The sequence below is a fragment of the Nansenia antarctica genome (genome assembly GCF_963989245.1).
Source record: "Nansenia antarctica genome assembly, chromosome: 19".
NCBI lineage: Eukaryota > Metazoa > Chordata > Actinopteri > Argentiniformes > Microstomatidae > Nansenia > Nansenia antarctica.
The window spans coordinates 22,802,347-22,824,478 of record NC_137692.1 but is presented as its reverse complement, the minus strand read 5'-3'; the positions used below and the strand labels follow the sequence as shown (position 1 = coordinate 22,824,478).

The 22,132-nt window shown below is 44.9% G+C and overlaps 1 protein-coding gene across 1 annotated transcript; it reads right to left on the bottom strand.

Annotated features, from left to right (window-relative positions):
• Positions 1 to 1,538: 1,538 nt before the first annotated feature.
• On the bottom strand, positions 1,539 to 20,149 carry ppm1da (protein phosphatase, Mg2+/Mn2+ dependent, 1Da; the record flags this gene model as incomplete). Its single annotated transcript, XM_080549063.1, has 7 exons — positions 1,539 to 1,859; positions 10,732 to 11,241; positions 11,620 to 11,844; positions 12,284 to 12,465; positions 17,157 to 17,281; positions 18,484 to 18,712; positions 19,633 to 20,149. The coding sequence occupies 7 exons, from the start codon at positions 20,147 to 20,149 to the stop codon at positions 1,539 to 1,541; spliced, it is 2,109 nt and encodes a 702-aa protein (XP_080405189.1).
• Between the last annotated feature and the right edge of the window lie 1,983 nt (positions 20,150 to 22,132).

Below are 22,132 nucleotides of genomic sequence, written 5' to 3'. Positions count from 1 at the left end.
CCATGGAGGGAGAGGTGGGTCGATCTCTGAGGGGGGGCAGTCAAGACGAGGTGCTAAGTGAAGGCTTCAGACTCACCATCACACGCAAAGACCTCCAGACTCTCAGCCACCTCGACTGGCTCAACGATGCGGTGAGTTGTTATCATCATGCAGCACCACATATAGTGACAGACTGCCGTACAGAACTGGAAAGAAGGGGGAAAAATAAGTAATAACGTAGAGATGTTTATTGTTTTCTAATTTTCAGCCGTTGTCTTTGCCCTCTCCTCCAGGTCATAAACTGCTACATGAATCTGTTGGTGGAGCGCAGTGAAGAGCCTCACCTGCCCACGGTGCACACCTTCAACACCTTCTTCTTTTCCGAGCTGCGCAGTGCCGGTTACTCGGCTGTCCGCCGCTGGACTAAGAAGATGGACATCTTCTCAGTGGACATACTGCTAAAGGCAGCCAGCTACAGGTCCGAAGGTTGCCTGTTCGATACTTGATTTAATTTAATGTTTAATACCTTATGGATACTCCATGCCAGGGGCCTCTTCAAGCAAGGCAGCCAGAGAGGAGAGCAGAGGTAAAGAGGCAGAAGAAGAAGCAAAGGAGAATGACAGCAGCACAGATGAGAAGGAGGAAGCAGCTATGGGCAGTCAATGCCAGGGACAAAGTGAGGCTCAGATACAGGATGCCTTAGATACTGAGCTGATACTGCTGACCCAGACTACCTTCCCCGGACCCCAGACTTTGGCCTTAACGTCCCAGGGTGCCTTGAGCAGTACCACCCCCCCAGAGTGCCCCCCCGCCTTCCTGCCCTTGGCAGCTCTCTGCTGTGACATGGAAGCAGATACTCGGTATGATAACCTAGACCACAGTGGGTGGTTAAGTATACGTCACTATATTGAGTAAAAAAAAAAAAATACAGTATGTCTAACCAGGGTCTCTCCCATCGTCTTTTCTCATTCACTCCTCATGTGTCTTGTACCTAACCCCCCCCCCCCCCTCTCTCTCTCTCCCTCTCAGCCCTTCCTTCACTAAGTTGGATGAGTGGCTAGAGAACCTGCTGATGCATCTGGACATCAGGCTTCCGCTCCTGTCTGAGCTGGAACATCTCTGCTGTCTGGTCTTCTGGAAGAAACCAAAGCCAGGACCACAACCCTGCGCATGAACACGACAGCTCAGAACCACAGAAACACCCCAGCCTCGACTGCAACCGTTCCAGGGCCTCATACAGGATCGTTACACTATCCTCACCGTTCGGGAGAGCGTGCCCTCACGCTTCACTATGTCAAGTCCCTCACATGGACACGGCTCTCCGATGGCCTTCCTTCCATCCCAACTTTCTGACACCAGTGTACACATAGAATTTTCATTTAAAACGCATCACTCAGGATAAAAACATTTGCTATATTAAATTAACAAAGGCATTCACACCAAAAGGCATTCGTTTTGGCATTACATGTTATTAAAAAGGTAATTTGTTACCTTTATGAGGACTGTGACCACAACACCACACAGCCCCACGACCGTGGCCAGTGTCAGAGCCAACACCACTATCCGTGCTGTGACCACTCAGAACACCAGAACACCAGTGGCGGGTCTGACCACACGTCTTTCAGCTGGTCTCGCTGGGCTCGCTGCTGGTCTCGCTGCTGGGCTCGCTGGTCTCGCTGCTGGGCTCGCTGCTGGCTGGGCTCGCTGCTGGTCTCGCTGCTGGGCTCGCTGGGCTCGCTGCTGGTCTCGCTGGTCTCGCTGCTGGGCTCGCTGGTCTCGCTGCTGGGCTCGCTGTTGGTCTCGCTGCTGGGCTCGCTGCTGGTCTCGCTGTTGGGCTCGCTGCTGGGCTCGCTGCTGGGCTCGCTGCTGGGCTCGCTGGGCTCGAATAACACAGCCAATCACATAATTATCACATGTGACAGCAGCTGGTGAAACCGGGAGCAAGTCGCCAACCAATCAAAATGTTCTGACTTTCATTCTGAAAAATGTAAATACATTTCAGCGTTGTTGAAAATCAATGACACACTCGCTAGTCAAGCCGAAACATTGCAACGCTATGGATTTGGTGAGCAATCTTCATTAGGCCTACTACCTAGTGTAGTGTAGAGTAGTGGGGATCACTCACCCAATCGGAGGACGGGCTCATTCCATTCCATTCACGTGTGTTCGATACCATTCCTCATTCCATTCACGTGTTTGAGGTTCAAGTCAAGGTGTGATTCCGTGCCGCTGCCACTCACACTGTTGAGAGATGAGAACACACACACACACACACACACACACACACACACACACACACACACACATCCAACAGCCAGGCAGATGTGCCCCTCCCTGGGGAATTTTGATTGGATGAGGCGGAGTCTGGAGTTTCCATTCGGACCACCTTGTGAGCCTGTGTGTGTGTTGAGAATATTTAAAAAACGTCCTAACCCAGCTGCTGAGCCCAGTGCACCCCACTCCACCCCACTACTCCACCCCCAGAGCCATCCACTAGCTCTGGACAGAGAGGAAAGACTCCAGAGCCATCCACTAGCTCTGGACAGAGAGGAAACACTCCAGAGGAGCTGAGGCCATACCCAAAGGCTGCAGCCAGGAAAGGAGCCCCGAAAAGGAAAACCCTGTCTAGCTGACCCGGGTCAGCACCGTAGTGGAAAAGCCCCATAACGTGGAGAGAGAAGATGTCTGCAACGCCAAAGTCAGGGGCCTCTTTGTGCACATAAGGCACCATGGTTAATACATAGGACACGCAGAAGGTTCTACTGCAGCAGCACGCGGGCGCCATCTTCTGGTCATCTTATGGTACTGTTCGGCGAAGCTCGGGAGGGAGGAGACAGACGACTGACGTCATCAAATCCAAATTTGCGCGCGATGTCAGCTTGTTTCTGTTTGGTTTTGGAAGCTGTCACCGAAATTGGAACTTGAAACGCACACAACAACGACGTCCAATCCAGGTTTGTGATTATCTACCGTTATTAACAAAGTGAGCAGGATATTTTTTAAATTTAGATTGAGAAGAAATGACGTTCAATTCATGTGTCTAACAAAAAAACCAAACAGAAACGCCTCAGAAAAAGCCTCTGCGAGCTAACGCTGTGGTGTTGACATGATGGTTACATGATGGAACCTCAACGTTGTTTTGTTTTTGTCTCAACTATTCAGATTCAACTACAACACAGCTACCTATCTCTACCTAGAACGCACGACATACTCAAAATCTACGTCATATCTAGTATGAGTAGTATGCTAGTACGCCATTCCGAACACAGCCAGGGTCTCAAAAGAGAAAAGGAAATAACGAGGAAAGTGACAAAAAAAGGGCGACAGCTAGTCACAACGTTTTTTTAAAAAGAAAGAAAGAAAGGTATTCATTCACAGACCTTATTTTGAGGGAGCGGGACCAGAGCGGCTACATCTTCTTATACATGCACACGTGACAGAGCGCACAGGCCCAGAAGAATATGCAGAGTGGTCATTCTCCTTTGCTCTCCTCTTCACTGTTGATGAACAAGGTAAATAGCCTATTAGTAGATAATAATATGATGTGTACCAAACATGTCAGCTCTGCGGTGTCCTAACCCAGCTGCCGAGCCCAGTGCACCCGCACCCCACTACTCCACCCCACTACTCCACCCCCAGAGCCATCCACTAGCTCTGGACAGAGAGGAATGACCCCAGAGGAGCTGAGGCCATACCCAAAGGCTGCAGCCAGGAAAGGAGCCCCGAAAAGGAAAACCCTGTCTAGCTGCCTCCTCACTGACACCCCAGTGAAGGAGAGAATACAGAGGGAAAGGGCAGGCGGGCCTCCAGGGACGAGATCTTCGCCCAGACGAAGGAAAACGAGAAGAAGCTGAAAGGCCTGGGGGCTGAGATCCTACAGCTGCAGAAGGTACACTGTGTGAATCTATACACACACACACACACACACCTACAGTAGAGTAGACATTCTACCAAAAACACTGGCCGAACCGGTCTGCTGATCAACTGTGGAACATTATTTTTATTTATACAATTTCTCACCCAGGCTAACAGAAAGAATCAGCTACTTTTCTGACTCAATATCTTTATCGCCCAACAATAAGGAACATTTAAAGAAAAAAGAAGGAAAGAAGAGGAAAATCTTAAACTCAAAAGAAAAATCTAAATCATCTAAGAGAAAGAGAAAGGAGTCTTCATCGGATGAAGAGGAGTGTTTTTGTGTTGTTTGTGTGGAACCATTCACCAACAGCCGTTCCAAGGAGGTGTGGGAGCAGTGTGTCAGATAGTGAATAAAATAATAAATTGTATTAATAATTGTAATAATTAATTAATAATAAATAAAATCTAATTGTTATGTTGACATTGTTATGTTAACATTGTTCCTAATGTTGTATAGGCCTAAAGATTAAAAAAAGATATATATTTAGTTTTAACATGTTTTACTGTTACCTTGTTGGTGTTGTGCTCTCCCTACATTTGCCATCACTGTCAATCAGATAGTGAATGAAATAATACATTTTATTAATAATTGTAATAATTAATTAATAATAAATCAAATCAAATTGTTATGTTGACATTGTTAACATTGTTATGTTAACATTGTTCCTAATGTTGTATAGGCCTAAAGATAAAAGTTTTAAAATGTTTTACTGTTACCTTGTTGGTGTTATGTTAAGATGTGTTAATATGTGTTAAGTTGATGTTAAGTGATGTATGTTAAGATGTGTTAATATGTGTTAAGTTGATGTTAAGTGATGTATTTCACTGAAATTAAACTTTTAAATTCAGTTCTGAAAATGTTCATCTTTTTAAAAATGTTTCCATAATAAGACAGGACAACCAACCCCATAGTGTGTGACAACCAACCCCACAATGGGGATGGTTGTCACAAGTGCACAACACGTATTTGACGGTCCACATCTTCTGAACAGAATAATCTTAAGGAGAGTAAGGGCACTTCATTACTACCTGACACGTCAGACTTCCTTTACACGGGAAATGGAATCTATAAAGGATACAGTTTTTGAGGGATTCAAATAACAGTAAAAAATGTGACGACCAACCCCGTCCTCCCATCAGTGTTGCCAACTTGGCGACTTTGTCGCTATATCTGGCGACTTAATTAGTCAAAAGCGACCAGCGACAAATCTAGCTACCTTTTCTGGTCATTTGGGGGAATTATTGTAAAGCATCTAACAGGGACGCGGGAAGGGGGGTGCTGAGGGTGCTGCAGCACCCCCTAGCGGCAGGCAGAAGGAGCTCCTCCTGCCTGAATTTAAAAAATAAAAATATTATTCAAACAATAAGTTAAAACAATATAATAACTATTGTTGCTTTTGGGAATAAAAATAAATGTGTTTTTTGTAATAAATGTAAAAATGTGTTTGTTAGTTTTAATGTTAGTGATCACATGGTCATATCTTGCTAGGGAATCTCTGAGTTCTTTAGCAAAAATGCTAAATCAGCCAGAACAATTGAAGTGGAGTTGGAAGAAGATGCTGATGCAGTTGCTTGCTTCGCTTAACAACACTCCCATTAATGCTCTACTGTCGGACGTTGTTGAGAAAGAGCAACAGACGGCCAGAAACGTATTAGAACTGATATTCAGATCCATCCGATTCTTCGGCAGCGAAGGGCTTCCAAGAGGCAATAACAATCGACATGGAATGCTGTCTGTAATAATGGTCAACATCATGTTTGTGGACATTGTGGGACACTGTGAGCTGAGTGGAAATTACTGTAAATTCCAACACATTGTTGGTAAAATATTTAACGTTACGTCGTTGTAGTGTGTGGGTGCGTGCGTGCTTAACTATTATTGCCCGTGCGTTGGGGCCCGTCGTTATGCCACTGTGTGCGTGTGAGCGAACGAGCAATCAGCGAGAGGGAGGGAGGGAGGGAGGGAGAGAAATCGTTATAATGTTTTCCCTGGCAATTTTTTTCCCTGTAGCGTATATAGACAGCACCTCAGCACCCCCAGTCAAAATACCTTCCCGCGTGCCTGGAACATATCCCATGTTCCGCGGGTCACGTTACAACCGAGCTCAGGAGAGACGAGTAGCCCTGGGGCCGATTCCTAGAAGCGCGATTAACTCTGATCCAGGTTTAAATCAGATCCGGGCGCTAATATCAGCTTGCGTTCGGTTCCATCAATGTGGCTCACATAATTCGCTGCTTGGTTGCTATGCAACATCAATCCTTCTGAGTAATTCTGGTCGGGAGCAGGTTTAGAGGCTGGTTGAGGTAATACGTGCGTCAAAAATGTCTCACAGGCGAAAACTATATCCCGAACGACAGTTCAATCAAGTGTCTTTTAGGAAATAATTAGTTCCCACTTTTTACGAGATAGATAGATAGTTTGACTGTGTGATAGATAACTTGATATTTATTTATTTTTTTACATTTAACCGAAGCCTTCATGCAAATCGATTTACAATATATATATATATATATATATATATATCTGTCTAAGTGAATCATCTATCCATCAGTAATCATAAGAAAAAATTATCTATGCCAAATCCAGGGTCCAGTTAGAAGAACATAATTTACTACTCAGAAAGGCTTCAAACACCATTGTAATCGTGTCAGTTCTTGTAAATTAGCCTGCACCATCATTTTATAGCCTACATACTTTTTTAGATGAGATTTTAGATTAGATTCAGACAACGAAATGCAGTAAAAAGTGTGTCAGAAGAGGGATTTGAACCACCGTCTTAAAATGACGAATAAATACTATGGCAGCGGTCAATACCACTATGCCATCGTGACAATATGACTGTATGTAGCATGTGTAACGATGGTCAAACAGGAGGCAAACTTCTTTCAACCACTTTTATTTATCTGTGTGAAATACATATAAAACATAAGTCTTCCTCTGGTGTCTGTAATTCTTTAAAATCTGCGTATTCAAAATAACATACAATATATTTAACATCATCTGAGCTAGCAACCAAAACGCGGGAACTGAAATGTGAAACATTGCTAGCCAATATACAGAACTCTGGTATAGTACAAAATGTTCATAAACGTATAATCAGTGGATTAAAACTATATAGAAATCATCACAATGTAAAAACAAATAGCATATGTACTGTACTACACCAACATTTTCACCCTATATTACAGGGTTCTCCACACAAATAATAAAATCCGAGGAGCGTTTTACATCGCGCACATACCTAGCTATTCAGATGGTAGTCTTTATTCTAACGCTACCACTGGGTATGGCAACACCACAAGACCAAAAGAACGTGCAGACCTGCAGTACACCCAAACTCCAAGGGGGGCGCAACAACCAACAACCAGGGCTGCTCAAGCACAGCGAAACTCATCCACGTTCACCACAACTCAACATACATTCCCAACTCTGTTACACCTGCTGCTGATATCACCACAGTAGTAAATATTCATTTATTAAAATATGAACATATAACAATAACTGGGGCTAGTATGACCTACGCATTTAATCGGTCAGCAATTTCTTGCCAAACCATTTCCCTCGCCTTGTTAATTGCAGCAGTATTGCACTATTTTACATCTTATTTTTCATCTTCATAAAGATCAATAAGTAGGAGTGCTGCGCAAAAAGTAGGACCCCTGCAGAGTGGAGTATCTTCATTTCGACAGTTCGACTCTTCGGGGCTCTTTATGTCTGCGTGCACGCGCCCATATCAAGGATTTCTAAACCCTAAAAATTCTGAACACTGATGACACCAGGCTGATCCTTGTTCGAGGAATCACCTGAGGCTTGAATCCCAATCACGAGTTGCCTGAACGCGGCTTTTATTTTAATCGCCAATATACTAATCATCGTACGTGGAATACCCACCCTGATCGCCCCTCCTCTACAAGGCCTAGCTAGCATTGTGCTTTATTATAAGGCAGGGAAATAGACTCCTGGGGGACAACAAATAACGGTATAGTGACCTGAGGTGTACTGTCACTATAATAACTTAGCAACAAGGTATATAAACATGGTCATAAAGAGCAGCCTGTTGATTGGTCACCTGAGTTCACTGTGGGGGCGGAGCCTGAAGGAGGAGCTCCATGGGCAGACTGCTAAATAATAACAACAACAACGTTATTATAATTATAATTATTATTATTCCCCCTATACTGTGTCTCCTAAGATTTCTACTTCCCCCCCTTGTACTGTTTCTCCAGTGTCTATAAATGTTTTTCTTCTTCTATCATGACGACTGCCAATGGCCCCTGGCATGAGCTCGATTACTCTTCTTGCTATGACATGATTTGCTTAGTCAAAGACAACAGAATCTCTCCAAAGTGCTCTAAAGTAATTGTTTATTTCTCAAAAAAGGTGAAAAGAACAAATTAAATGGACCCTGCCAATACTCTCTCAATGGACCACAAAGGGCATCCTTAAAAGAAAAAGTGAACTGAAGTGTTGTTTGTTGTTGTTGTTTAGTACTCTTGGGCAATTTTAAAATACATATTTTAATACATCTGAATGATATTGCACAGTCAAATGAGTTGCATAAAACATCTTTATTGAGATTTTGTTTTGTTTTTTGTGATCAATAAAAAAGAAAGAAGTGATTTTTCACATTTACGCTGTACACTTGCAGTGATTGCTGCAAGAACAGCCATATCACCACCACCAGTCAAGAGAGGATGTCATAGTTCAACCAGGGTAAGCTACACAAGTATTTACCTCACCTGGGGTTCACTCCTCTCCCCACCCTTACTCCATTCACATTTTAACCATTTAGCAGACGCCTTCATCCAATGTGACTTAAGAGACTACAGGGACTTAAGAGTCTCCCTGGAGTAACTTAGGGCTAAGTGTTACATACTCAAGGGCACACTAGTTAGTGGTGGTGTTCCCAGATGGGATTTGAACTCATGACCTTCTGATCAGTGATCACCAGTCCAGCTCACTATCCCACAAGGCCAGGCACCACTACTCCGTACCCCATTACTCTCTCCTGTCACCGCAGCACTTCAAGTGACGTTTGATGACTTCTGTTCTGGGAGTGAATCCTACCTGAGTGACAGGGAGCGGACGAGGGAAAGGGTGCAGGGGGGTTTAATGTGAATGCACTGAAACACACATTTCTTTAGGAATGGGAAGGCGCCTCAAAAAGGAGATGAAGGATTTGGTCTTCCACCATCCAAAAGCTATAATCCATGTCTCCATCTACCACCTATCCCCAGCTCCTCAAATATGGGGCCAAAATCAAACTACATTTTCCCCCCATGATTCCTTGTGTACCCACTAATCTCCTCCCCCTTCTCATAATACATTGGAGGAGATGGTCCAGGGGGGAGGAAGCTCTGATCTTCTCCTCCAATACGTTGAGGACACAAGGAATCATGGAGAGCATTTTGTAGATTCAGCCACAAAGTCCGCACAGATCTAGGCCCACATTGGAGCCTTTTCTCAACACGACCCTTTGTGACCTCATATTAGTGCCAACATGACAACCCTAGTCGTCTATCTGTACAGTATAGTACAGTGGATTGTGTACATAGCCTTTATTTATGTAAACCAGCTCCTTCCCTTCTTGTGATTTTTTTAAAAGTTTTTTTTTCCCTTTCCTAACACCAGGGGAGCCACCCCTCCTAAATTTCGTTGTTTGGTACCTGTACTGTAGCAATGACAATAAAGTCCATTCCATTCCAACAAAGAAAAGGAGACAAGAGAGCGGGGAGCCTCTTTAGACTATTGGGACGCACCCCATGGTCTCTGGTAGTTCTTAGACATGATTAAGGATGTTACATTGTCATTAGATGGATAGTTTAATGGTTGGAATTGAGTTGGGGGGGTACATTGGGGGAAAGGGGCACAACAGCGGCTGCAATAGCTGGAAATGGCCACAAGGTGTCACCCCCAAAACATAATGGTGTATATACAATACAGTAATGTTTGGACATTAACATGTTTATTAGTTCACTGGTTTGAACTGTACAAGCACCTCCAGTTTCTATCGAATGTGTCAAGGAATCTCATCCAGTGAGTATAAAAGAGGAATACCCAATAGAAAAACACAATAGACATTAAAATACATTAATAAACCATGAAGCATTTCATTATGAGGTTGTGGGGGGGGGGTATTAAATGTGGTTATGTTAATATCAAGATATACAAACAAAGTGTGGATCTGAGAAATGGCGGTGTTCTAAAAATGTATATATCCTCTTCAGTTTCAATAAGTCAAATAAAACAATGTACAAAAATATATTGCTTTACTGAAAGTAACCCATGTGTACTTTACTTACTTGCTTACTTACTAATGAATCACTATCAGCCTTTTTGAATATTTACAGATGGGATAAATTTATAACATTATTTTTGTAGAGCAGTATGGTTAAAAAAACAAACAAACATCAAATGACCACTTTAAAATCAATTTTCTAATCTTTAATCTTCCCAGGAAAGAAATATTAAAAAGGAGAGATGGATAGCTCTCTAGGGAATCTCATGTTTTAAAAAAAAGGTGTAGGCCTAGGTTTGCCTGAACCTTTCCATTATTTTAATTGTAGTAAAGATGACCTGACCTATCGTGTGCCTTAGATGGAGCTGCGGCCGGGGCTCCACATCTCCAACATGCGCACAGAAACGACCGTCTACGTTTACACTTGAAACATGAAATCCACAGCGAAGGTCCTGAAATGGAACCCTCCCTCGGTGGTTTGTACAAAATATGGTGGTGGAAGAGGCAGCATGTATGTGTGTGTGTGTGTGTGTGTGTATGTGTGTTTTCAAGTGTGTGTGGGTGTGTGTGTGTGTGTGTCTCAGCATACACACACAGTGGTCTTTCCGGCGTGCTGCTGGAGTAGCGTGGGGACGTTGGACGACTGTTCCTGTTCCTGTCCCTTTTCACCGGCGCTGTGCCTCGTCGCCGATGACAACGGCGTCCTCTCTCCGGTCCTGCGTCGGACCTTCTTCGCCGACGGTGTGATGGGTGGCGACCCCTCAGGGAGTGTCCGTTTGCTGCTGGGCGTCCGCGTGTCGTCGCTCGCCCCCTCCTCCTCCTGCTCCCCGGGGGGGGAGGCGCTGCTGTCCGTCGGGGAAGGAGGAGACCCGCTGTCGGAGTGGTCCTGGTCGTCTGAGTGGTCCTGGTCGTCTGCGTGGTCCTGGTCGTCTGAGTGGTCCTGGTCCTCTGAGTGATCATGGTCGTCTGAGAGGGCCGGGGGGGAGCTGCTGAAGGGCTCGGACAGGGCCAGGGCGTAGAGGCTGCTGCCGGACAGGCCGTTCCGCCTCTCCAGGGTGGGGAGGAGCTCGCACACCGAGGCCGAGGACACGTCCAGGTCAGGAACCTGCCGGAGAAAGAAACGACAGTTTAGCGCGCCCCCTGTAACTGTCTGCAGTACACGAAATACACGAAAGACTCATGTACTAATATTCATGTTTCTATTACATTACCATACTATGAAGCTGAGCAAATATGTTAAGCATCCAAAAAGCATTGATACCAGTGAGATAAATAAAAGTAAATGAACACACGCCAATTGCGGGTAAAAAAATGTCCCCCCCCCCCAGATTGTATAATCTTGTATTATGCGTATTGCCTTATTGTCTTGTGCTGCAATGTCAGGAACCGAAGCCTAAGAATTGTTTAACTCTCTTACGTGATGACATAACAATAAACTGTAAACTAGCGTTTATCTCCACTTCTACCCCCGCTCCGCTCTCACCTTGATGATGGGCGTGCTGGCGCGGGAGCCCGTGGCGGGGGCCCGCTGGGGCCACTGGGCCAGGTTCAGCAGCACCTCCTCGTGGTGGAGGGACTCCTGGGGCGCCCCGGGCTCCTGCAGGGCGATGACGATGGCGCTGGTGTTGTCGGCGCGGAGCATCCGCTGACGCCACCGCAGGAGGGCGTGGCTCACCAGCTGGCGGGCGCTGGACACGCCGCACGGCGCCTGGAGGAAGGCAAGAGGTGGAGTGATGTCACCTGTGATGTCACCTGTGATGTCATAATACAGTTGGAGGCTTATGGAAGTAGAAAGCAGAGGGGGGGGGGCGGGCGGGCTCGTTGTGTCGATACCGTTCCTCGTTCCGTTCCATGCATAACAATGTGCTTGTCCTCCCGATTTCTAAGACTATGTTCTTGTCTTGTGGTTATGTGTGTACATGTCCATGTGATAGTTATGTGCAATGTGTGTAATGTGTGTATGTCTTTGACACTGCTGTATTGAGCTTTTCCACCTGTACCGAAAACAAATTCCACCGACCTAGGTCGTGTGGTCATTAAACGATTCATTCATTCATTCATTCATTCACAAACGTTCAAGGATTTCAAGGACCCGTGGGAACCCTGTGGATGTCGTGGCTCGTTAGTGGCGGCGGGGCGGGCCTTACCATGGCCTCGTCGTTGTCCTGGCACATCGACACGGCGTCCTGGGGGGGCACCATGTTCCACAGCCCGTCGCTGCCCAGGATGATGTAACGATGTTTACTGGGGTCAAGGGTCAGCACACAGGTGTCAGGCTCCGGGGACACCACAAACTCCCCGCTGTAAAAGTCGTAGCTCCAGAGGTCTCCTATGGGGGGAAAAAACGAAGTGAACCAGTGTTTCCCTCAGGATTGTTGAGACTACAGTATTTTGCCTTGTGTAAATGGTAAATGGACTGCACTTACATAGCGCCTTTATCCAAAGCGCTTTACAACGGCCTCTCATTCACCCATTCACACACACATTCACACACCAATGGCGGCAAGCTACCATGCAAGGCGCCGGCCCGCTCACTGGGAGCAATATGGGGTTCAGTGTCTTGCCCAAGGACACTTCAACATGTGGCCAGCCGGGGCTCGAACCGCCAATCTGCCAACCTTGCGATCATTAGACAGCGGCTCTACCTCCTGAGACACAGCCGCCCCATTGTGTATGGTCCCAGGGGGAAGCGAACCCACAACCTAAGCGTTGTTATCGACATGCTCTACCACATGAGCCATATCAGGCCTTTGATTTCACATTATACTACCATATTTTCCGCACTATAAGGCGCACTTAAAAGCCTTTAATTTTCAAAAAAACCGACAGTGCGCCTTATAACCCGGAGCGCCTTATATATGGATCAATTTGTTAATTGTTGATCCATACTGGTTGTACACGGCGCTCAAGGCGCTCTGTCAAAATGTTTCAGTACGACTGGTAAACTACAAAGCCGCACCGCTTGCAGCATTACGGTAATCAGTAAACACCGGTGTTGTGCTTACTCACAGTCCCACACCACTTTAGGGATGGACGGTTTTTCGGTTAAACCGAAAACCGGGGTTTATAAAAATAGAAACGGTTTTTTATCAAAACCGTCTGAAACCGGATTTTTTTTTTTTTTTTTTTTTTTTCCTTTTTCCTATGTTGTTCAAAGAATAAAACTGGAACATGTCACATGTTTGTCGTGTGTGAAAATAACAATGATACAGTCTGAATCTGCCGCGCAATGAGTGAGAGGTTTGGTCAGTTGTGAAGAATAATTGAGGATTAATATCTAATTGGGATTATATTTAAGGGTAACGAATCACTCTATGGGAAAGATAGTTGCCTTCAGTTATTGGTAGATAGGAAAGGTTTTTTACAATTACTCGCTTACATTTAATAAGATAATTTTCGCTGCTCTCTGTAAAGCGCATTGGGTCACTTTTGTGAGAAATGCGCTATAGAAATAAAATGTGATTTGATTTGATATCAATCAATCAATCAAACTTTATTTATGTTCTATAGCACAAATCATGCATTGAATGTAAAGGCCTTTGCACACCAATGCGTGCGTTTACGCCTGCGTATTTTTAATCCGTCATCCGAAAAAAAACGTTACGCACAGAGACCTTGCACACCGGTCCGTTGCGGAGTCCGTTGCGTTTTTTTACGTTGCGAACTTTCGCAATATGCACTCTACATTCAAACCATCCATCTGGAATACCCAGGGATACGCAGACAGCAGAAGTAGAATAGAAAAAGAAACCGCTATAACCAGCTGAATGATGTACCTGTATGATGCACTGGCAGTCTGTTGACAGTGTGTGCACCTGCCCGGACCCTGCCCTTCTTCCTGAGTTTGAGTATGATGCTGCCCAAATGAATGTTATTGTTTAGTGCCGTAAGCTTTCGTGGTATTATATTGTGTGAATTATCATCTGTATGTTGTTTTTCTTTCACTCAACCGCCGAGATAATACTTGAGACATGTACTTCTGTAAACATTAATCCAACTGTCCTAAAGTTCTAATTTGACGATGTGTCCCAGTCTATACCATGGCGGAGTGGTCAAAAACAACTCTCAAAAGGCTTTTGACGGACGCGAAAAACGCAGAAAATCGAACCTGTTGCGTTTTTTTTTTTGACGGACGAATTATTACGGATTGGTGTGCAAGCGTGGTTGACACAACATGAGTTCTAATTTATTTTTTTAACGGACGTAAAAAACGCGTTGGTGTGCAAGGGCCTTAACTCCAAGTGCAGTATTTACTAAACCACAATATAATAAAACAAGAGCTATACGGATCAAGAGTGTTTGTGCACAGCACCACTGTGTGTGAAGGCGCTACTGAAAGTGATGACAGAACGCATGTCTCAGAAGATACGCGGTCACTTAGTGACGCAAAGGTAGTTCTGTATTTATCTTTATCTGTATTAGTACATTTATTTTGAAAGCTCTATTTTGACAGCTCTACCATGGGCACTTTTATTTTGATGGGGCATTCTTTGTTGATTGACTTACGACAGTTCAGGACGAGTCAGTCTCGCGGCATGTGGTTTTTATGAAAAGCTTTAAGTATGTTCACTGCATAATTCTAAGTCTAATATTTCAGTGATTATTGAGCAGTATTCAAATATTTAAATACATTGAGCAGCAGCTGAAACTTTGTCTAAGAACCAAGATATTGAGAAAGCAGTTCATTCAATGAAGACGCTGTTCCAAGAGATGATCTTCCGTGCAGGCGTGCACCCTGGATCAGCGGAGCTGGTGTGTTAAGTGTTCATGTGTTTTCATGTATGGTGTAGCTTACAAAAGTCTGCCTTTCCACTTATATTTGTGAAACTAAGTAGCCTAAATGTGTTGCGACTGTGCTTACGGTGTTTTAATGGTGTTCGACATGAGTGTATTGTAGCAGTAGGGCTCAATTATTTGAAATTGTCGCTCTCTCTTTTTTTTTCTTTTTTTTTTCTTTTCGTTTTTCGGTCGTTTTTCGGTTAACCGGAAAACCGCGGTTTTAGTCTTTGACGGTTTTTCGGTTTCAATAATTGGAAACCGTCCATCCCTACACCACTTGTGTGTATAAAGACCCCAAGTAAAGAAGACTAACCAGAGTTTCCGAGGGAACAAAGCGAGATGGCCACAGTTAGACACAGTTAGAGGACAAACTCCAACAGTGGGTTGTTGAACAGAGAGCCGCAAGTAGAAGCGTCTCTACAGTCACTATTCGAATGAAGGCAACAGCGCGAGCACGGGACATGAACATCGATGAATTTCGAGGCGGTCCTTCTTGGTGCTTTCAACTTGAAGTTTTAAAGTACCCACTCGATATAATAAACAACAGTTTAACGATCACTAAACACTTATAATTTGTGTATTGGATTCATTATTCTCGTTTGCCGGAGGCTACCGGTAAGGGAGGGTTGTAAACATACTTTCGTTTTAGCTCGTGTTCAAAAGCAATAACTGTGTGTTCATCTTGTTATGTGTAGTTATGTGTTTTTAGCATGTCGATGTTCTCTCAGCATGTTGTCATGTTATTAAAATACAGTTTAGACCTTCGTAGCGATGTGTTTTGTTAGCAGCGTTCGTAGCTGTGGCTGCGTTCAGTCACAAAACTGAAAAATTACGTTGCACATTTCACCAGGAGCTGTCACATATTGGTTGTTGGTTATAATTGTATAGCCTATTGGTTGTTTTCTGGTGTTGTTTTATTGTTTTGCTCTGTTTGTAGTCTACTTGATGTATTTTTATCAGCTGTTAAATCACCACAGCGGTTAATCCACTAATAGAGATAATACCAGATTGAAAATGCTTGTAGCTAACTACTCTATATCTCGTGGTCGCAGCTATTGCGAATTGCTATTCACGCGAGTCAGCTGTGAATCACCGCAGGTCCTTGACGCTTGTTGCAAAAATGGATGACGAACGGCTGATACTTGAGGTGGAAAAATATATATTTTTGACAGTGGAGCAGGTAGAACGTTGACGGTGACAACGCTCAGGTGGAGCATGGACAACGGGAAGTTGACACAACACCGATGGAGAGGTGACGCAACGCAGTAGGTGGAGCTTGGGCGTAACGCAACCCCAGTCAAACGTTTGACTGCAGTATTTTCTATTCTATGCGCCTTATAATCCGGTGCGCCTTATAATCCGGTGCGCCCTGTATATGAAAACAGTTCTAAAATAGGCCATTCATTGAAGGTGCGCCTTATAATCCGGTGCGCCTTATAGTGCGGAAAATACGGTATATGGACAAAAGTATTGGGACACCCGAACATCACACCCGTTAGGTGCTTGTTGAACTTCTCATTCCAAAACCATGGGCATTAATATGGAGTTGGTCCCACCTTTTCTGCTATAACAGCTTCCACTCTTCTGGGAAGACTTTCTACTAGATTTTAGAATATGGTTGTGGAGGATTTGCTCCCATTCAGGAACAAGAGCATTAATGAGGTCGGGCACTGATGTTGTGCGAGAACAAGGTGTTCGATGGGGTTGAGGTCAGAGCTGTGTGCAGGCCAGTCAAGTTCTCTCCCCCCCCAAAAAAAAGAACTAAAGAAAAACAAAAAAACATTGTAGTTTTCACCCCCCAATGACATAATGGGGGGAAACGTCATATCCAAGAGTCTATCTTTAAAGGTGCATTGTTTGATTATCGGCCAACAAAAAAGCGAATCTAGATGATGCAACAGGAAACACTCCAATCTCCAAGATGTGATAAGAGAAATAAGTCACCATTTGAGCACAAGCAGTTCTATTTTAGACCATAGTTCCATGGGTGACGATAGGTCATCCATGTTGTTTGTTTACACTATACGTTCCAATAATCTGGGTCAAGCTTTGTTCTGTTTGTACATCACATACAACGGCGAAAGGTTTGCTCTTCATTTTCTCCTCACCCTGCACTTTTTTGTTTATGTTATGTTACATTTCACATAAAGACATTTTCTGTAAGTTTTTTGCATCTCGACTTTCTGTTGCTGCTTTCAATGGTTTTGAGTGCGAGTAGTACCCCGTCTGAAGAAGACCTACCCAGAGCCCTGGCCACAGCCAAGAAGGGGATCTGGTCGATCACCGTGCTCCTCCGCACCGGGCCGTTGTGGGTAAGCCTGGGCCTCTTCCAGACGACCCGGTTCACCCCAGACTTCTTTATCACACTGGGAGGGAGGGAGAGAGAGATGGGGAGAGAGAGGGAGGGAGGGAGAGAGAGAGAGAGAGAGGGAGAGAGAGAGGGTGAGAGAGAGACAGAGAGAGGGAGAGAGACAGGGAGAGAAAGAGAGACAGAGACAGACAGAGAGAGAAAGAGAAGGACACATTTATCATTACATGAAGTGAGAAGAGAATCGCCCACACAACTAAACTAAAAAACAAAAACAAGCTGCGAAAACAACATGTTCGGTATGTATGGATTGGCCTCGTTAACGCTGCTGTGGTATGTGATTGAGTGAGCAGTGAGCACATATCTTGGCATTAGGCTGCACCCAGTAATAATCTGGCAAATACTGCATCTCTATGTCGCTAGAAATTGCTTAGAGCTCACTCCCGTTGTGGTGGGTGTGTGGTATAGGCCTTTACGTTTACAGCAATCTCTCTCTCTCTCCACTCCGTTGTTCACTGTTATATCCCTCTAGGTTACCATAGTCAGAATATATTTGCATTTAAAAAGTATCTGCATTGGTGCTGCAATGCTTTATCAGTGAGGCTTGTTGCCTGGGGGACAATGTTGCTATCGGCCGATGGAGATAAGGGCTTGATATTTGCTATTGCGTAAGAGTCTGAGATTCGTTTGGCTTGACTCGTACTCTGTCACAGGTAATTTTTTTGTACCATTCCTCATTCTGTTCCATGCATTACACCCCACAGTCCTCCAATGTCATTTTTCTTTTTTTACAGTTATTTTTTCTGAGTGGGGCAGTCCCACTCATATTTTTCTTTTTATTTGACAGATACAGTAGAGATTTAGACAGGAAAGAAGGGTGAGAGAGGAGGGATGACATGCAGGATATGTCGCCGGCTGGAATCGAACCGGGGACCCTGAGGTTACATACATGGTCAATGCTTAACCCGCTACACCACCTAAGCGCCCCCCGTCCTCCAATTTCTATCTCCAGCAGCCTCCCCCCTGCTGTGTGTTGTTTTGTGCTGCTGTCACGGTGAACCTTACCTGCCCCCCAGTCCCTCTATTGCGTAAGAGTCTGAGATTCTTTTGGCTTGACTGTACTCTGTCACAGGTATTTTTAGTAACCATTCCTCATTCTGTTCCATGCATTACACCCCACATTCCTCCAATTTCTCCCTCCAGCAGCCTCCCCTTCCCTGCTGTGTGTTGTTGTTGTGCTGCTGTCACAGTGAACCTTACCTGCCCCCCAGTCCCTCTATGCGCTCCCTCTCCTTGGGCAGCTCGGGCTTGTGGTCTTGCGTGACCTCCACCGCCCTGATGAACTGGTCCGTGGGGTCGTCCTGGACCCCCAGGACCACTGCAGAGTCCCCGACGTGGGCGACATACATGCGGTTCCCCCGGATGACCACAACACTGGCCGTGGTGCCCGACGTGCTGGGCAGTCCCGTTAGTGTCTTGGGCCATTCAGCTGCAAAGGAGGTGAGAAAGGAGAACGTCAACACACACCTAGAGGCTTAGAAGTAGTCTTATTCGTACTATTGTCACCACTCGGGGGTTGCCTAATAGCCTTCATTTGAACTGTGTGTAGCTTATCACAACCGTCATGCGCATAAAGGCATGCAGTCAGCAGACCCAAGTCGGTGATCAGGGACAGAGAGGCATTCAGGATGTGACACATAGATATTGAGATTACAGACATACAGGTCTATAGACAACAGATAGACAGACAGACAGACAGGCAGGCAAGGCAGGCAGACCTTTGATCAACAGTTTAGCAAAGTCAATCATACATAACAGCCGGATGACAAGTCTTTAGGCATAACAGAACAGAAGGAAGGAAACTCTTGATCAATTGTAAGGCCCTGTCTCTACTCTGGGCCTTAATTTGTCATTCTTTCAACTCTCTCAAAACTAAATCTCACATGCACAGTACCTAAGCACACAATGTACTAATGGGGTTTGACTACTTGCATGCATGGTCAATATTATGACCTAACAACCTGTCTTGTTGTGGTGGTAACTCTCCTTCCCTCCTATAGTGCATGGCACCTCATAGCGGGGGGGGGGGTGCATGCATTGTATGCAAGCTATTATAATAATGCACACATATGTTGTAGTAGTAGTGTTACCTGTGGAAGGCCTGGATTGTGTTTTTTTAAGTTTAGTTAATTTCAATCACCCCCTTTCTTTCTGTCTTTGTTTATTTTCGAGCCTTGTAGTCATGCTCAGCCAGGAAATTTCAGGAAACGTTCTGAAATGTGTGTAGCTTAATATAATTGCATATTTAGCGCGCAGAAGAAGCTCGGGGCTTAATACATGCAAAGCTAAGCACGATTAACCGTGTGAGTGCATGAGTGGTTAGTTAGGGTTATTCAACATTCAACTTACGCAGTTTCTTCCACATCGCATGGTGGCACGCCACGAACCCTTTGCGGATCGCCGCGCACACTTCCTCGTCGTCTTTAGACCAAAATCCTCGTTGCTTCTTGATGCACTCCCACAGATGGTCCCGTGCAAACTGCGCTGCCTCGCGGCCCCCGTGGCCGTCGAACACGGCGAAGAAAGCCACCGAGCGATGGGGTTGATGGTGATCGAGATCTGCACAACTTTGGTCATCATTTTGTGTGTCCACAATTTGTGTGCATGCAACTGGAGTGGATGCAGACGATTGATCACCCATTGCACTATTGTTTGCAGTCCGATCCTGGTGCACGTTTGCAGGGGGCACAGTAGTGTGGACCCCCGCCGAGGGTGCATCTTTGGGGTCTTCTGGTTCCTGCAATGCAGAGTTGAGCTCCTCTTCCCCCGGCTCGGGCTCCACGACCACCTCGGTGACATCCTCCATGTATTTCCTCCCCCCTTGGTCGGCAAAGACACTCACTCGCATCAGCAATGCATTCTCCATGGCTGTAGAAAGGATTAGGATGGGTTAGGATGGGGGGTAAGTAGTGTTACCTGTGGAAGGCCTGGATAGTGTTTTTTAAGTTTAGTTAATTTCCAATCACCCCCTTTCTTTCTGTCTTTGTTTATTTTCGAGCCTTGTAGTCATGCTCAGCCAGGGACGCATTACGCATTGACGTCACAGAGGTGGCAACGGGAGCACGGGCGGCGCAGCCCGGGCAAGTCCCGCCCACTTTAAAACATTTTTTATTTAGTTTGGACCCCCCCACACACTTTATTTCGGCCACTAGATGGCGCTGTCGCGAAATGTTGGTACTAACATTTTCTTTTATCAAGTGCAGTCAAACAATATGTCACAACATATTGATGTTATATAAAGGTGTCACGGGTAAGTCGCAAAAGAATAACAGTCCATGAATATCTTTCTTAAAAATAAATAATAACAATAAAGTAAAAGAAGAAAAAACAAACAACAACAACAACAAAAATAATCCCTATTTTCATCGCTGGCATTAACAACCACAACAGCCAATAAACATAATCATTATCACCATTATCAACCACAACAGCCAATAAACATAATCATTATCACCATTATCAACAACAACAGCAGTGTGACAACAGCAACAATAACAACAACCAACAATGGTAAGAGAAAAACAAAAACAAAAAACATCTGCATATCAGTCAGATCAAATGAAAATGTAGTGCAATGGATGACCATCTATTAAGGAATGTGTCTAATTTTAGTTTCCCCCCACACCTTTACAGTGCTTCGGTCTATCCACTCGGCGCTCTTTTTAGAGCATTGATTGTGTCAGTGCTTCGTTATCAAATCCATCCCACTTCCAGGGGTATAAACTTGTCACCTTTTAGCCGTTTTAGCCATTTTTACCCCCCAAAAAATAGGTCAACAATTTTCATAAATGTTCTTTGTTTTCAGGCAAAAAACTATTTTGTCACCTTTTTTGGGCCATCACCAGTTTGCATCCCTGACTTTCTTATTGAGAATGCCCAAATCAATCTTCTTGGATCTAGGGCCTCATCACCATCAATAATATAATAATAATAATAGTAATAATAACTTTTATTTGTATAGCGCTTTTCCTGCAAACGTTGCAGCTCAAAGTGCTCAGGGTCAGTGGGTCAGCCGTAGAGAGGGTCAGTAGTTGTAAGTTCCTTGAATGAATGAATGAATGAATGAATGAATGAATGAATGAATGTTCTTTATTGTCATTGCTACAGTACAGGTACCAAACAACGAAATTAAGGAGGGGTGGCTCCCCTGGTGTTAGGAAAGGGGAAAAAAAAAAACTTTAAAAAAAAAATCACAAGAAGGGAAGGAGCTGGTTTACATAAATAAAGGCTATGTACACTATCCACTGTACTATACTGTACAGATAGACGACTAGGGTTGTCATATTGCACAATAGTATTATTTCACATTTATTTAAAGTGTCACAGTTTGCAGGCTTGAAATGTACATGTTTGTGCCTCAGCACTACACCTGATTTTTTCAGTCCAGCAGCTGCCATCAATCCGTCCAGACTGTCCAGGGCCCAGAACTTAGGTCTTTGCTGTGTTCAGGGCCTGGACGGCCCTGTGGTAGAAGCTATTCTTCAGTCTGTTTGTCCTTGCGGCCAGGGTCCTGAACCGCCTTTTCGAGGGCAGCCTGGTAAAGTGTTCGTACCCAGGGTGGGTCGGGTCCCTGGAGATCTTGGAGGCCTTCCTGAGACAGCGTGTGTTGTACAGCTCTTCCAGAGAGGGGAGGGGGGCGCCGGTGATCTTCTGTGCTGTTCTCACGACTCTCTGTAGCGCATTTCTCTCCGCTGTTGTGCAGCTGGAGAACCAGTTGCAGATGCTGTAGGTGAGGATGCTCTCCACTGCGCCGCGGTAGAAGGTCACCAGTATCTCCTGCTTGCTGTGTTCCTTCCTGAGGACTCTCAGGGTGTATAGCCGCTGTTGTGCCCTCTTGATGGTGCCTTTT